We start from the raw sequence: 16,644 nt of genomic DNA on the forward strand, positions 1-16,644 counted from the left end.
ATATCTTCCCTACCATGATGAACTCCAGCCTCCAATCAAGAACAAACCACTACTCCCTCACACTGCTTCTTGTCAGGAATCAGATCACAGCAGTGTGATAAGTAGCATTATTCTACCAAGTAAACCAAGAGAAAACACAATTTGTATGTAAATTTACCTGTCTACTAAAACCAGGTCATCTCTCAAGAGGGCACATTTTGCTTTGGGCCAAAATACATGCACGAGGCAGCCAGCTTTCAAGTCTTTGTCCATATGGAGAGCATGCGCCAGCTGATTAACTGTCTAAAGTGAGAAGGAAAAAGAGGTTTAATAAAAATTAAAGATACTATGGTTTGGCACATCCATTTTAGCCCAAGCTAGTGCTAAACGCAGCCCAGGTTGGCCTTGATCTCACTACCCTCTCTCTGCCTCAACAGTACTGGGACTTACAGGTGTGACCACCAAGTCCAGCTGAATAGCACCCATTTTTGCAAAGTTGAACTTCAAATGGTTTGAAATAAAACCACCTGACCAATTGAGAAATGAGTGTTTTTTTAAAAAAAACACATATATTTAAATGTATATGGGTATTCTGCTTGCATGTAGATCTGTGTATTGTGTGCGTGCCTGCTGCCTTCAGAGGTCAGAATGGGGCATCACATCCCCTGGAACCGGAATTACAGGTGGTAGTGAACTATTATATATATGGGTACTGGGAATGAAACACTGGTCCTCTGCGAGAGCAGGCAGTGCTCTTAACCACTGAGTCATCCATCTCTCTAGCCTGAGAAACCAGGGTTTTAAAATAATCCAATACAGGGGAAAAATTTCCTCTTTGAAAGTTCACTCATACCACCTATAAAGCAATCAGGGTTTGGAAAGATAAACACTTAACAAAGAGGACCCTAGCAACAGAGCCCAATGGGACTACTGAATAAGGCTGTTTATTGTAAAGGATGAGTTATGGATCTGTTGTTTCTGCAAATTTATATTTTCTGGTTCTTCTGAAATGAAGGTGACTGTTTAGTTGTAAAGGGGAAAATCATTTAGAAGTGATACTAGAATCAATTTAAATGCCCCACTGAAGTAAGGGAGGTCAATTCAAATACGTCTAGCCCAGACTGGCCCCAAACTCATGGCTATCCTCGGGCCTCAGCTTCCTGAGTGTTAGGATTACAGATGTGAAGCACCACACTCAAATTAGTGAGGCAAAGCCTGTCTTTCAAGATTTTTTTTCCTTATCAGGCAGTAATTCACAAAAAACCTTGAAATCCTTGTCATTAAAATTCCAAACCATTTCTATTTCTCAAGATAACTTCTCAGGTATATTAACTTATGAAACCAATGTACATATTTAACATTAACTCATATATATGTAAAATAAACACAAGGAACTTAAAGCAAAATTAGAAAAATTAAGGAAAGGACATAGCACACACACCACCATAGCTGTGGCTGGGAATGCGGCTCAATTGTACAGTGTCTGCCTAGCCCATGCTATGTCAGCACTGCATAAACAGAACGTAGTGGCACCTGCCTCTGTAACTGTGGCCCTGGGGATGTAGCAAGGCCATACCTGCATACCCAGTTAAGGCCAGCTTACACTACACGTGACCCTTCCTTAAATAAACTAAAATAAAAAGGCAGAGGTTGGAAAGATGGCTCTGAGGTTAAGAACATTAGTTGCTCCTCCAGAGGACTTGGGTTTGGTTCCTAGCACACACACATCCACTCCAAGCCCAGGAAATCTGAAGTCCTCTTCTGACTTCAACAGGCAATGTATCCATGTGATACACAGATATACACACAGACAAAAACACCCATACACCCCTACAAAAAAATAAGGAAATAGAGAAATATCTACTTTTCAAATGTATTCAAAGTCTGAAATGAAGCTGAAGTAATATTCTACAGAGACAATGTTAGATACTTTTGTTAATTTGGTTTTTTTTTAGTTTATTTTTTATGTGCATGGGTGTTTAGTAAACATGTTTATCTGTGTACCACTTGCATGTTTAGCGCTCACCAAGGAGAGGGTGCCAGGTCCCCAGAAAATGGAGTTACAGGTGTTCTGATTCACCATGTACGTACTAAGAATGGACCCTGAGTCCCTTGGAAGGACAGCCAGTGACATTAACCACGGAACCATCTCTTCAAGCTCCTATTTATTTGGTTTTGCTGTTGTTGCTGTTGTTGTTTGCTGTTTTTCGAGACAGGGTTTCTCTGTATCTTTGGGGCCTGTCCTGGAACTAACTCTTGTAGATCAGGCTGGCCTCAAACTCACAGAGATCCACCTGCCTCTACCTCCCAAGTGCTGGGATTAAGGTGTGCACTGCCACTGCCCAGCTTACTTGTTTTTAATATGGCTTGCTTTAATAAATGCTTTGATAGATGGATAAGCCTATATAGCAATCTTAGTACAGGATTTATAAAATTAAGATCCTAAAGGCTGGGCAGTGGCTCAGTGAGCACTTCCAAACGTATATCCCCTGGGGTAGCACCCTACCATTACAAACAAACAAAAGATGAGGGAAATGAAATGCAGGGCTAGAGGGATGGTTCAGCAGCTAAGACTGGGTATTGCTCCGACAGAAAACCTGAGTTTGGTTGTCAGCACCCACATTAGTATGTCTCACAACGGCTTTTAACTCCAGCTGTCCTCTGGCCTCCTCCAACACTAACTCATGTGCACACCTCCCCCAATTTCTACCATCACTGACATTTCTGAGTATGCATGTAGACGGTTGGGCAGGCTCACACACGCACACGTGCGCACACACACACACTTAAACTAAAACAAAATTGATGGCACAGCAGTTTAGAGCACTTGTTTCTGCGTTTGGTTCCCAGCATCCATATGGTGGCTAACAACCATCTGCAACTCCAGTTTCAGGGCATCTGACACCCTCTTCTGACCTCCACAGGTACCAGGCACATACACTGTACACTGACATGCATGCAGGCAAAACATTCATACATATAAAACTTTCTAAAAAATTTTTAAAAACTGTAGAAAATAAAATATCACACAGCAAAGTTTTCCAAGACTTAAATGATTCAACACAAATAATTCAAATTTCAATTTGGCAAAAAGTCTTAATTACAAAGTAACAGTGGTACCTGGGGTGGTCTGAACGAGAATGGCCCCCACACTCATATTTGAGTGCTTGCTCTGCAGCTGGTGGAACTATTTGGGAAGGATTAGAAGGCATGGACTTGTTGGAGGAGGAATGTCACTAAAGGCGGGTTTCCAGTTAGCTCTCTGCCTCATGCTTGCAGACAAGATTTGAACTCCCAGCTACTGCTTTAGCACTACACCTGCCTGCCCACTGCCATGCTTGCTGCCATGATGGTCATGAGTCCCTCTGAAACTGTAAGTAACCTTACAGTAAACTCTTCTAAAATTGTCTTCATCACAGTGTTTTGCATGGCAATAGAAAACTAACTAAGAAATGCCCTAAATTGTATGTCAGAAGTTTGAAGGGTGTGGCCTAATCCCAGCATTCAAGAGGCAGAGGCAGGGCATCTCTTTTGGTCTATACAAAAAATTTCAGATTAGTCAAGGATACATAATGTCTCAAAAGATACTAAATTTTAAGATTGAGGAATACTTTCATAACCATCTCATTTTTCTTCTCTCAAAATTAATTTTAAGGATGTGCACCACCAACAAAGGTAAATAACAGACTAAACTAATGACCTAAACTCACCTACGGTTTACCAAAACCAGAAATAGCAAGGAGCTGGGGATGTAGTTCCATGGCAGAGCATTTGACTGGAAAGTACAGGGTCTTATGTTCAATTCCCAGCATACATGCACACATGAGCACATACAGAGGTATGGATCTTCAATACTAAACTTTTGTGTTTGTGAGATCTTTCTATTTAAGATGGCTATGACTTGGTAGCACTCTTCAAATCCCAGCATTAAGGAGACTAACCAGGAAGTTCTAAAATGCAAAGCCAGTACAGATTACAAAATAAAGTGCTGTTACAAAAAGAGGTTGGGAAGATAGGGTGATGGCCCTGTAAAATGCTTTCTATACAAGTGTGAAGACCTGAGCTCTGGTCCCCAACACCTCACTTAAAGATGGGTGTGCCACTGCATGTTGCTAATTCCAGTGCGGGGGAAATGGAAGCAGGGAGATCTCTGGTGTTTGCTGGCTGGCCAGCCTGGACAATCAGTGAGTTCCCGTTCAATGAGAGACTATATCACAAAAAACAAAGTGGAGAGTAACTGAGGATGACATCTAACATCAACTCCTGAGTTCCACAGGCATGTGCATAGTATTGTGTGCACGCATACACTCACATGCGTGCACATGGGGGCATACACATAAATACTTGGGTAAGGTATGGCTCAGCATTAAAGCACTTGCTTAACCTGGGTCCAAAAGGTACTAAAGACAATGTCTTTCTAAATTCTATCAGGCCAAAGTTAGCATCAAACATTCTAATTTCTTAGTATTTAATTCTTCTGTTGGCTGAAGCAGTATAGCAACACTGAATTAAAAAGTTTATAAAATAAGGCCAGTGGCCTGGCTCAGTGGGTAAAAGTCACTCGCTGGGATCCCATTGTGGAAAGTGTGAGCTGACTCTCAAGTTCTTCTCTGAGCTCCAAGTGCACATCAAGACATCTGAATACACAAACACACACATGCATGCACATATGCACAAAATAAACAAATATAATAAAAACCTATAATTTTTAAAAAAGATATTTATGAAATACCTAGGAACATAGATCAGGAATTAAATAGCTCAGTTACTATTTTCAAGAACCTAAAATGCCTCTGGCCTTTGTTTCGCAAATCTGCATTTACTCATGAATATGCTTAGTAACTTTTCCTAAGGTAAAAGAATGTCAGTAAAATTTTTAAAAAAGACAAAGTGCATGTCCTTTACATCTCAGCACTCAGGAGGCAGAGGCAGGCAAATTTCTTTGAGTTCAAGACCAGTGTGGTCTACATGGAGAGTTCTAAGCCAGAAATATCAACATAGTGAGACTCTATCTCAAAAAATAAGAAAAAGAAAAGTTAAGATTAAACAGCAGTTTTCAACAATACACTATTGTTATTAAATCAGTTTTTTAAAAAAAAAACTCTTAATTTGGGTGCTAGAGATGGCTTGGGGGCTAAGTGCACTGGCTGCTCTTCTAAACGGTTCTGACGTTTAGTTCTCAGCATCAGATGGCAGCTCACAACTGTCTCTACTCCTGTTCTGGGGGAATCCAATGAACCTGGTGGACACAAATGCAGGCAAATACACATAAAATAAAAATAAGACCTTAATTCTATTTTTATTTAAAGTTAAGGACAGGGATAGTAGCAGAGTTTACCTAACATACATGAAGCCTTGGGTTCTATCACCCCATCCCCCCAATAAAAATGTTAACAATTTTATACTTCCAATAATTTATCTCTCAGAAGTCAAAATACAAGCAATGGCTTTGCAAACTGTCAAAGTGGGTATCACTAGTAACCATGCCTAGCCACATGGACATCTTACAATTTCCAGGTGCATTTTGGGTTGGGTAGTATACCTTCACACTTTTCTTTTCATCTGACCCTTCGGTCATAAGGTAGGCTTTATCTCCATCGGTTCCCTCAACACTCAGGAAGCAGTTGGTTGTGTGGCCAATCCCGCTAGGGAGAACTTTATCCCACAGCATTGCATTGATGACAGAGCTCTTGCCACTACTCGTCCTGAGGAACATGCAAAACAAGGAGTAAAAACAAGCTTCACTGTGCTCAAACCAACATTCCACAGTTCAATTTCACAGACAGCACCTTTTATAAAAAGACCACAGAGCACACCTGTGATCTAGAACTTGGGAGATAGAGACAGGAGGACCAGTTCAGCTACACAAGACAAAGTAAAACAAAGTTTAAAAAAAAAAAAAAAAAAAAAGTAGGCAAATTAGAAAACCAGACAAGTGCTGTTAAATATTAGCAGTGTAATTAGAGAAGATAAAGTGCTAAAACTTGTGCCAATTTGAAAACAAACATCAAAATTCTGTGGTGCATTTCCTATTTCAAGATGAGGTCTAATGTCCCATCTTCTCAGGGCTGGACTGTGTGACAGCGGTGGTTTCCAAGGATGAACATAAAAGGCAGTGCAGCTCCTTCCTGTTTACTGGGAATCCTGCCACAGAAGAGGTCAACTGTACTGACTGCTTTGCCACAGTTAGGACAGGCTGAGGGAGGTCTGGCAAGGGGTGCTAGCTGAGTCTCCATGTCACTCCAGCCCAATAACAGATAATTCTACCCCTCCAGTGTTGAGCAGCCCCAATCTTCAGGAACAAAGATAAGCTGTCTCCACTGTATCGTGTCTGAACTAGGAATCAGTGTGTACAATAAAATGGATGTTTGTTTCGGTTTTTTGAGACAGGGTTTCTCTGTGTAGCCATGGCTGTCCTGGAATTCACTCTGTAGACAGGTTGGCCTCAAACTCAAGATCCACCTGCCTCTGCCTCCTGTGCTGGGACTAAAAGTGTGCGCCACCACTGTCCAGCAGTGATTCTCAGAACAGTTTGAGACCCCTAACTCTATCAGAATCTGGGAGATTACAAATGATATCAAGTCCTCAGGTACATTATGAACCACAGAATCAGACTATAAAGTTACACCCAAGCACAGGTAATCTTCCTCCTGTGCCTAACAATACTGGGATCATAGCTATGTGCCACCATGTATGAATTTCTTCAACTGTTTTCATGAAGCTTTATTTCCAACTCTCAAATCATTTAGTGACCAGCCCTAACCTAAAATTATCTAAGGGCTACTCTATCTCACCCAGGCTCATTAGCATAAATCCAGGCATGATCAAAGTAGCTCATTATAAGTAATAAAAGCTATTCCTACCACTTAGGAAACTCTAAAGGTTTTAGCAAGTCTGTTATAGGAAGAGACATGAATGCCAAATAGACATCTTCTCTTCTAGCATCCTAATTACTCCTAGTTTTCCTGAGCTGTGTGGCATCTCTAATTCATGGATGGTTCCTCTTCTCCCCTCTCTTGTTATTACTCTTCCTTTTCCCTGTGAACTAACTTGTCTAGGTTGCAATTTCAAATATCCAACTTGGCAGTTTGGAAAACTTTATTTGAATGGCTAATAAGCACACACAATACACATGTACATCACATGAACACAAACACCTGTTCACAAACCTACCACAATAAATGATACTCAACCAACCAAGTAATTTGTGACTCTCACCTTTCTAATTAATCTCTAGGATACACATACTTATCCGTATGTGTACCATGTGCATATAGTGCTATGGAAGCTGGAGCAGGACACTGGAGTCCCTGGAACTGTGAGCCACGGGGTGGGTGCTAGGAAGTGAATCCTGGACCTCTTCAAGAACAGTAAGTACTCTTAAGCATTGCACGTCTCCTGGCCCCTACTGACTCTCTGATATCTATCAACCTTCCTGTCTAACCACACAGACTAAGACCTTCGAATGCCTCACCTCCGACCTCCTATTCCCATTCAGCCTATCCTCTGTGCTCCATATCCAACATCATAATTGTTAACTAAATCCTCTCATTTTACCTTTCAAAGCATAAAGTATACAGAACTTATTTGTGCCCTAGGAGGTCTTCAGCAAATTTCTCTCTGCTTGCTGTGCTAATGCTCTTGAGTATCTCAAACCTAACCAAGAACATTAACAGCTCCTTCTCCCTTTCCACTTGCTACTCTCTGCAAGAAATAGGCGGTAGGGCCAGCTCATATCCAAGGCTTATTCCTCACCTAAGGCAGGTTTAAAGGCCAACAAACACACAGCAAGTTCGTAATATGCTGCAAAAATACAGATGTTCCTGGCTCCCCAAAATTACAGCTGAGCGATCACGTGGTAACTAGGAACTGCTGCTCCCAGCCACACCCTAAGTGAGTCTTCTACTGCACAGGAATGTGCAACACTTCCACATCATGTACGGGCAGGAATTGAAGTCAGTCACTGTAAGTCAGGGGCCATGTTCTATCTCTTAGCCTCAAGGAAGACAACAGTCCCCACCATCTAGAGGTGTCTTCTAACTACTTCACCGTAATCTTAGGTAAAGAATATTCATGGAGTTGCCTCTCTCTAAACTTGTCTAAGGCCTGAGAATACTGTGCCAAGTAGAAGTAGCAGATAGTAAAACAAAATAATAGAGCAATGTGAAAGGCTTAGAGGAACTTTAACAGGATACTTTAAGAATAGAACTGGCTGGGGATGGAGCCATGTGACTGAATGTCTGCCTAGCATGTGACAAAGACTGGATCAACTCCCAGCCCCACCGCAACACTACTACAAGTAGCACTACTAGAAACAGAAATGAAACAAGAGAAGTGACTTGAAGAGCTAACGTGGGAAAATAAGTTCAAGGCTACCCTTGGCTACCCTGTCTCAAAAAAGCAAAATCAACAAATAGAATCTGAGGGGGAATCCTTCAGATGCAGTGGCGAGGAAAGCTTTTTGAGGTTAAATAGGAAAAATGATCTGCGCACCAACAATTATAACTGCAAAAGTCATAAGATGAGAAACAGCTTGACATGAGTTTAGTAAATAAATGCCATTATTGGTTAAAAAAATAAAAAAGATAGTTGAGACAAGAAGTATAAGGCTAGTCATTTGTCTTTGTGTCCCTCAGCAGAGCAGGGCTCACAAGTGAGCAGGTAGTAGTTAACAGTCCTTTTTCTTTGCAGTCAAGGTCATCAGCCTAGGGCCTTGTGTATACAAGGCAGGCTTTTGATCACAGGCCACATCTGCAGCTCAACACCTGATGGCCAGAGGAGAATATCACGTGTGACAGAGAGCACCCTATCACTTAGACATATTGACATATAGTGTTCCCTGCTCTTCCATCATGAGTTGAGTCTTCTGGAAGACATACTTAGTAATCTATGAGCGGAGGCGTATGCCTTTAATCCCAGAACTCCACTCAGGAGGCAGAGGCAGACAGATCTCTGTGAGCTCAAGGCCAGCCTGGTTTACATGGCAAGTTCCAGGATGGCCAAAGATACATAGTGAGACCCCCATTCTCAAGTAAATTAAAATAAAATAATCAATATAAACCTAGAAAAATAATTCATAACCTAGGTATGGTGGTAGGATTTAAGGTCAGCCTCGGCTACATAGCAAACTGGAGCCAACCCTAGCCTAGGCTACATGAAACCCTGTCTCAAGAAGAAAAGGAGAAAAAAAATACACAACATGTTCTTCATTACCTATCTCTCCGTCTTTCTTAGGGAATCCTTATGAGAAGAGAGTCCTTAAAAGCGAACATATACCAGCTCTCATAAAGCTTCACGCTCAGTCAGGAGATGGAAAAGGTAACAGCTGCAACACTTAACCTAAGAATACTTAACCTAAGTGGGAGAAGCAAGAGGAAAACAACCCACTGAAACACCAGGAGATATGAGAATGAAAACCTGACCTGTGCAGCTAACCCTAGATGAAATCATGAAGCTTTACCTGCCAAAAAATGCCACTTTCATATGTCTCCGCGATAGCACCTCCCCAATGACGGCAAGCTTGTTTCTGTAGCCTTGTATTTCCACCAGATCATCCTCAGTGGCTACTCTATCAAGTTCAGGATTCCTGTAAGTTGCTGCAAAGTTGAAATAGTATTAGAAAAGCAATATGAATGAATTCTGCTAAGCATACACAACTGGATACCTTAGCATATCACTTGAAAAATAAAAATCTTCATAGTATCTGAGTATTTGGCATATTCTTTATTATTTTTAAGATGTGTGTGTCAGGTATTTAATCTAGGACCTCATACATTCTAGGCAGGCACTCGACCACTAAGCCATAACCTTGAATTCCTAATAAAAGGTGAATGCCCACAGTGATGACTTCCCTGCATTAATTTCAAAAATATTAAAGATTTCAAGAACTTGGTAAAAGGGATTACTTAATATTTACCTAGCAGTCAAAAATACAAACCATATGACACAAAAATCCAGTTTTAAAGAAAGAAATAAGAACCTAATAGCCATCTATTTTTGTTCAAGCCAATCTTGAGCTGGAAAGAAGTTCACATACTAAGCCGTGAAGTTTCCTACCCCTCTGACAGAAAGGTGGGATTCAGTCTGTGAGCTAGAAAAGCCCTTTTTCCCCATCACTCCACATCTTGACTCCCCGGGAAGGAATACAATAGTCCAATCAGTAAGAAAAGGCAGAGAGAAAGACATACTGACTGCAGCAGAAGCTGGGCTGCTCAGAGCAGGCAAACTGTACACACAGCCCTAACCAAAGATGGAGGAAGTTCCAAGATCACAGGTTTGAAAAGGAAATGAGCCAGGAGATGGTAGTGCACACTTTTAATCCCAACACTCAGGAAGCAGAGGCAGGTTGATCTCTGTGAGTTTGAGACCAGCCTGGTCTACAGAGGGAGTTCTACAATAGCCAGGATTGTTACACAGAAGAAAAAATAGAAAAGAGAAAAGGAGCAAAACATTCACTTTTTCCTCATCCTGGTAATAGAAGAAAAAGCTAAAACTGTCTCTTTTTGAAGATAAAACAAGGAGACTGAAACTTTTCCCACCGATTTTACATTTCGAGTACATTAATAAAGCATGTGCAACTGGGGAGTAGTGGAAAGACTGGCACTGAACTTGCTACTACGGAGCCGAGGACCTTGAACTCCAGATCCTACAGATTTGCACCACCAAGCCAAGATTGTAATGCTTAAAGCCTTACCTTACATATTATACTCCTTGCTATTTCTCATTTTACACTTCTTGGTTTATGTTTCTATTTACACCCCCCCCCCTTCTTGCAACATTTTTTCCGAGGTTTTAGAACAAATCAAAAGAATTCAGATTCTAATGCTGCCTTTTCACTAGTTCCCAGCAGTGTTCAATCTCTAATCGGCAGGAGACCAATAGAGATTTTACTGCATTTAACTTCAGTTTTACTCACTAGCAACTGGAGCAAATAGACTTTTTCACAAGTCGCTGTGCTGGCTCAAATTCTTCCCAAATCGAAAACAAACTTTTTCACTCAATGAAACTTGAGTAATGTGACATTTGGAATTGGAGATAACAAAAGTTCCAGACCTAAGGAGCTCACAATCTGGTGAGGGAGATTTAAAGGAACAAGTGGGAAAAAGTTTGATTCGACTAAGAGATTAAATGCTTTTCTGTTGTCACTGGAAATAGAAATTCTGGAGTGTTTTTTTTTTTTTTTTGGTTTTTTTTTTTTTTTTTTTTTTTTTTTGGTTTTTTTGAGACAGGGTTTCTCTGTAGTTTTGGAGCCTGGCCTGGAACTCACTCTGTAGACCAGACTGGCCTTAAACTCACAGAGATCCACCTGGAGATTCACCTCCCAAGTACTGGGATTAAAGACCACACCCGCGCCGCTGCCACCCCACGGCTATCACTACAAACATTCTAAGAATTCCTCCCTTTTTCATTGTTAACTTAACAGGGAGATATGTTAAGAACCTAAAGAAATTCGTTAGTTCTCTCTAAATTAGTATATCTTGATAAGACAGTCGAGGCTACCTACCTTTGAGCAGTTATACAAGCACAAAAGGAAAACATTTATCCTCTCCCAAAACAATTACATCTCATGTGACAGAAGAGATAAAAGACAGATTCTAAAATTGCTCACGAACAAACTGGGGAAAAGGTCTATGTAATGGCTGCATAGAGATGCATGGTGGCTGGGCACATCCTAGCTCTGTGGGCCTGGGGCAAGGTGCTATCTTCACAGAGCCTTAAAATGAGTCTGCTCTTAACTTACCTACTGGTCTTAGGAGGAGGAATTTTTAATTTCATAAAACTTTGACTAGTATCTTACTCATTTCTTAACTATGAAATCGCTTTAACTCACTATGGTATTGTCCCCAGAATACAGAACAACGTGACTTCAATAAACCTGAGCAAAGCACACACCTGTAAACCCAGCAGCCCAGCAGTTGGGAGACAGAGGCAGGTGGATAAGGAGTTTAAATTCATTCTTGGCTACACAGTCGGCCTGATCTCAAAACAAAATAAAGAACTAAAGTTGAAATAATAAAACACTTGTATATATTTCAACAGAAATCGTAAAAAAAATTAACCTTCAATAAACTGTGATCCTTCAGTAACAAACTCCAGCAACTGGCCAAAGATCGCAGTGATGGCCTTCTTTGCCAGCACAAAGTGCTTCAGTGGAGACACACTTTCTGCCATTATGCACCTAGGGTGAAAAAAGTTAAAAAGCAATAATGAGCCTTTGGGTGATACATGCCTGGAGTCTCAGCTATGGGGCAGGCTGAGGCAGGAGGTACACAGAACCAAGGAAATCCAATTCTGCTTGGATAACACAACATAGCAGGGCTTTCCTCATCTCCAAAGCACTAATTAAACTGAATAACAAGGGGTCTGAAAAGGTGGTCCAGCAATTCTTCCAGAAAACCCTGGTTCCCAGCACTCACATCGTGGCACATGGTGGCTCCTAACTACGACTCTACTTCTAGGGGGTCTGATACCCTCCTCTGGCCCCAGGGACCAGGCACACACATGGTGCACATTCTTACACGCAGCCACAATACCCACACACATAAAATAAAAATTAAAACATTCATTAAAAAGAGAATAGCCATTTTAAACAAATAATAAAAACTAAACTGAATAATAAGGAAGCTGTGGTGTCACATTCTGTAATTCCAACAGAGAGCAGGCTGAAGCAGGCCAGCTTTGACAAGACCTTCCTTAAAACAAAACCAATCAGGCAAAACACTTAGAGTCCCTAAAAATGGCCCAATGGGTAAAGGCACTCACTGCTAAGCCTAAGGACCTGAGTTCAATGCCCAGAAACCAACTGATGGAAGAAGACAACCAACCCCAAAAAGGTGTTCCCTGCCTCCAACACAAGTTGTGAAACTCCAACAATCCCATACATAAATCAAATGTAACTTTAAAAACTATATGATAAAAATGTGTATATTTCTGGGACTGGGCAGATATCTCAGTGGTTAAGATCACTTGTTCATCTTCAAGAGAACTCAAATCGGGTTCCCAGAATTCACACGGCAGCTCACAACCATCTAACTCCAGTCCCAGGGGATCTGACACCCTCTTCTGTCCTCCAAAGATACTAGGAAAAACATAAACATAAAAAAGAAATAAAAAAACTAAAAACAAACAAAAAATGTTTTAAAAATCATACATATGCTAATACCTGCCAGTTTGTGTGTGTGTCAAGTCCCTAATGGCAAAAATTAACCTGACCAAATAGACCAAATAGATTTAAGATAATTTTTTAGGTAATTTATTTTTTTAAGAAACCATTTTAGTCAGTAACAGAAGACCACTCTTGAATGCGCTCTTACTAAAACTGGTGAAATCTGCCTCCTTGGTGCTGCCTATAATCCAGTCACTCAGGAGGCTAAGGCAGGAAAACCTGTAAATTCAAGGCCTACAAAGGCAACACTGAGTTCGAGGCTTGCTTGGGTCTCTTAGTAAGCCCCTGTCTCAGCATGAGAAGTTTAGAAATGGGATGCAGCAAGGGAGGGCATGGTGGCTCTGTGGTGAAGCACTTGTCAAGCATGTGACACCTGCGCGGGTTCAGTCCTCGACTCCGGAAAAATAAATAATGTAAAATCGGTAAAGGCTAATGACAAAAGTCTTGGGTGCATTTCCTCCTTTATTTCCCTCGAGTGAAGATGAAACTATTGTAGCTAAGCCGTGGCTGCCACCGTCTTTTAAGCCCATCAGGCAACTGGATTAGGGAGAGGAAGCCAAGATTGCAAATCATAACTAAGTTATTAACTTTCCCAATTCACGTGTAGAGAAGAAAATTCCCAGGTCACAACTGCAGTCAAGACACTGGGAAAGCGGCAGCTTTCATCACAATTAAGGACTCAAGATTTCTTTTAAAAAGGAGGCTCCAGTGTCTGTACGAGAAAAAAAAAAAAAAAAAAGAACCTAAAAAAAAGGAGACATGAAGGCTCCAAGCCAAAGTCCCCAAACTTCAAAAAATGTTAAATTTAAAATAAAAGACGTTGTGCCTGGAAGCTTCTTATGAAAGACACCAAAGACAATTACCCACTAACCCCGGTGTGCGTGAAATGAAGCGCCGTGGTCACCCGGAGGGTGGGTCCCTCCGGAATCCTGAACTGACGGAGGAGCGGAGGAGGTGCGTGGGGACAGGAAGCCGCTTGGGCCGTGAGCTGGCCCAGCCGGGTGGACTCCTACCTGGACAGGCCTTCCCGCAAACCGGCCCGGCCCGCCGCCCCAGCCGGTCAGGACGCCCTCGTTCCCCCTGTCCGGAGCTCGAAGGTCACCCCGGGCATCCCCGCCCGCCAACGGACACTCACTCCGTGCCGGCTCCAACAGTCACCCAGCAACCAAAGCTCCGCAACTGCCCCTGGAACGTCTCATCCTCCCAAAAGAGGGGCGGCGCCCAGAGGAGTGACGGCGTGGAGGCTACTTCCGGTCTCTCGCCTCTCCTATTGGCTGTTACTCCGAGACCGGAACTGCGTCTATTCCGGGAACCATTTTTCTTCAGGGCAGAAGGCGAGGTTTGTTGTGGGCAGGGACTCGTAACAGAAGCTTTGACTGCTTTTCCGTCCCACCTTGCAACTTCTCCCGTTCGTTTCTTCCTTCAAAGTTTTCAAAGCTCAGCGGAACCTTGGCGTGAAAAGATGCCTATGGTTGTCTTAGAGTGTGGGTTGCGAAGTTGGGATGCGTGTGAAAGGTGTGTTACTTAGGAGTTAACTTGTCTTTGACTTAAACTTTGGTAGACATCACCTGGAAATCTTGGTAAACTATTGATTTTGATTCATTGATCAGGTGAAGCCGAAGCGCCTACATGGTACACATCCCGGGAGAGCCTCCACAGCATATGTCCTTTCCAGAATTAGCAAGTGAGATTCTTTTGCAAGAGAAGCCACTTCATCTCTGTGAATGGCAGGTATCTCATCTGTAAAATACTAAAAAAATGCCTACTGTATGGGTAATGGGAAAGTGAGGGGGTTAGAACACTGATGAACACTTGGAAGAGGTGCATAAATGAATACTGTGGTTCTATTGGATAGGCGACTGTCAATCAAATACAATGGGTGAGATCATTTCAACCTGTGCTTACTGTTATGGGGTGGGGGAAATCAGGGCAATGGAATAGAGTATCTGAAGAAAAAGGAGGAAGGTGGCGGCGCTAACTTGGTGTTTCCTAAGAGGATGTCATTTCTCATGGGTTTTTTTCCAGACCCTTACTGGGAATATCTTGAGGAAAAGTGCCCAAAGACTAATTGAAAGGATAGTGGTAAGATGGATGAAATAAAGGACCAGCGTGGTGGTGGAGTGTAGGGGGAAAAAAAGGGAGAGAGAAATAAATGTTAGAAGGAAGGCAGGTGTAGAATCATAAAAACTAAAAAAAAAATCATAAAAACTAAAAACTAAGATCAGAAGTATGAATTTTTTGAGGCAGCCCAGATGGGCCTTAAACTTGGAATTCTTCTGAAATCTGCCAAATGTTGGTTTTATAAATGTGTGTACACCACCACATCCTGCAGAAATTTGGTTTTGATTAAGTGTGCTGGAAAACTTTTAGCCTGGAGAATAATAAAAGTTGATATTTTTTGTTTGTCTTCCCTGAGACCACTTTTATTTATTTGTTTGTTTGTTTAGGTTTTTCAAGACAGGGTTTCTCTGTAGCTTTGGAACCTGTCCTGGAACTAGCTCTTGTAGACCAGGCTGGCCTTGAACTCACAGAGATCCACATTCCTCTGCCTGGCAGGGATTTAAGGTGTGCTCCACCACACTTTTTTATTTTTAAACAGTGCTAAAGATTGAACCTAAAGTCTCATGCATCAAACACTCTATCTCTGAGCTACGTCTAGCCCTGTATCAAAAGTCTTTTCCAGAATAGGGAACAGAGGCACATGCCTGTAGCAGCAGCTATTAGGAGTCTGAAACAGAAAGATTGCTCAAAGTCCAGAAGTTCTAACACTGTATGGGCAATATAGTAGGGCCATCATCTGGGGAAAGTGGGGGGGAAGCTGGCATGGTAACTCACTGACCCCAGCATATGGGAATGGAAAACAGGAAGATTGCCCCAAGGTAGAGGCCAGACTGGAATCAAAAACTAAAGACCTGTCTCAAAAACTAAAGGCAAGATTTATTTTCAACAAAAGTCTAAAACTATTCATTTTACATGTAAGTGATGCAGAGCAATCTCATGCCTTGCTGTGGGAGTGTTGCTGTGTATTACACAGAAGCTAAGATCTTTATTTTCGGGAATTAGCAAGTAACAGCATCTACACTGGCTAAACTATCTGAAAAGGAAGTGTAAAACTTTAAGATAATTCTGAGCCTTCTCACTCTCAGCAGTAGTGTTCCCCTACCCCCTGGGAACCAAGGACCTGACAGCTACACATACATGTACTGAGATATTAGAAACTTCCCATTGCCCTGAATAGGGGTAAGATAACCCTTAGGTATTGACTCAGTTACTGATGTTTTGACTCAGGCCCTGGGATAGGGGCAAAGTGACCCTCAGATGTTTTCTCTTACCTCATCGGATCTGGCAACCACTCTCCAGCCAATTATTGGTAATGGCCCTTTTGAATAAGCCAATCATAATAGTTAAAGAACAACTCCCAGACACCCCCCTTCCTTCTGTGGCTTTTTCCTTTAAAAGTAGCCTGTACCAACTATTCGGGGTCTTTCTGGTCTCCCGAA

The 16,644-nt window shown here is 41.9% G+C and overlaps 2 protein-coding genes across 6 annotated transcripts in view; one reads left to right on the forward strand and one right to left on the reverse strand.

Annotated features, from left to right (window-relative positions):
* Positions 1-14,393, reverse strand: part of Mfn1 (mitofusin 1) — a 40,626-nt gene extending 26,233 nt beyond the window's left edge. Inside the window, exons 1-5 of one of the 3 annotated variants that reach the window (XM_048429945.3) lie at positions 14,280-14,393; positions 12,039-12,157; positions 9,440-9,575; positions 5,522-5,684; positions 158-282 (exon numbers count right to left, since the gene is read on the reverse strand). In XM_048429945.3, the coding sequence (XP_048285902.1) occupies positions 158-282; positions 5,522-5,684; positions 9,440-9,575; positions 12,039-12,150 (536 nt within the window). In that variant the 5' untranslated portion in view covers positions 12,151-12,157; positions 14,280-14,393. The other 2 variants (XM_048429944.2, XM_048429946.3) reach the window with 2 other exon arrangements.
* Positions 14,394-14,431: 38 nt separating this feature from the next.
* Positions 14,432-16,644, forward strand: part of Kcnmb3 (potassium calcium-activated channel subfamily M regulatory beta subunit 3) — a 74,359-nt gene continuing 72,146 nt past the window's right edge. For all 3 annotated transcript variants that reach the window (XR_014999290.2, XR_014999289.2, XM_087899565.1), the window contains exons 1-2: positions 14,432-14,659; positions 14,755-14,875. The gene's annotated coding sequence lies outside the window, so the exon portion shown is untranslated. The remainder of the gene's footprint in view (positions 14,660-14,754; positions 14,876-16,644) is intronic.

Source organism: Myodes glareolus, chromosome 20 (genome assembly GCF_982192425.1).
Source record: "Myodes glareolus chromosome 20, mMyoGla1.1, whole genome shotgun sequence".
NCBI lineage: Eukaryota > Metazoa > Chordata > Mammalia > Rodentia > Cricetidae > Myodes > Myodes glareolus.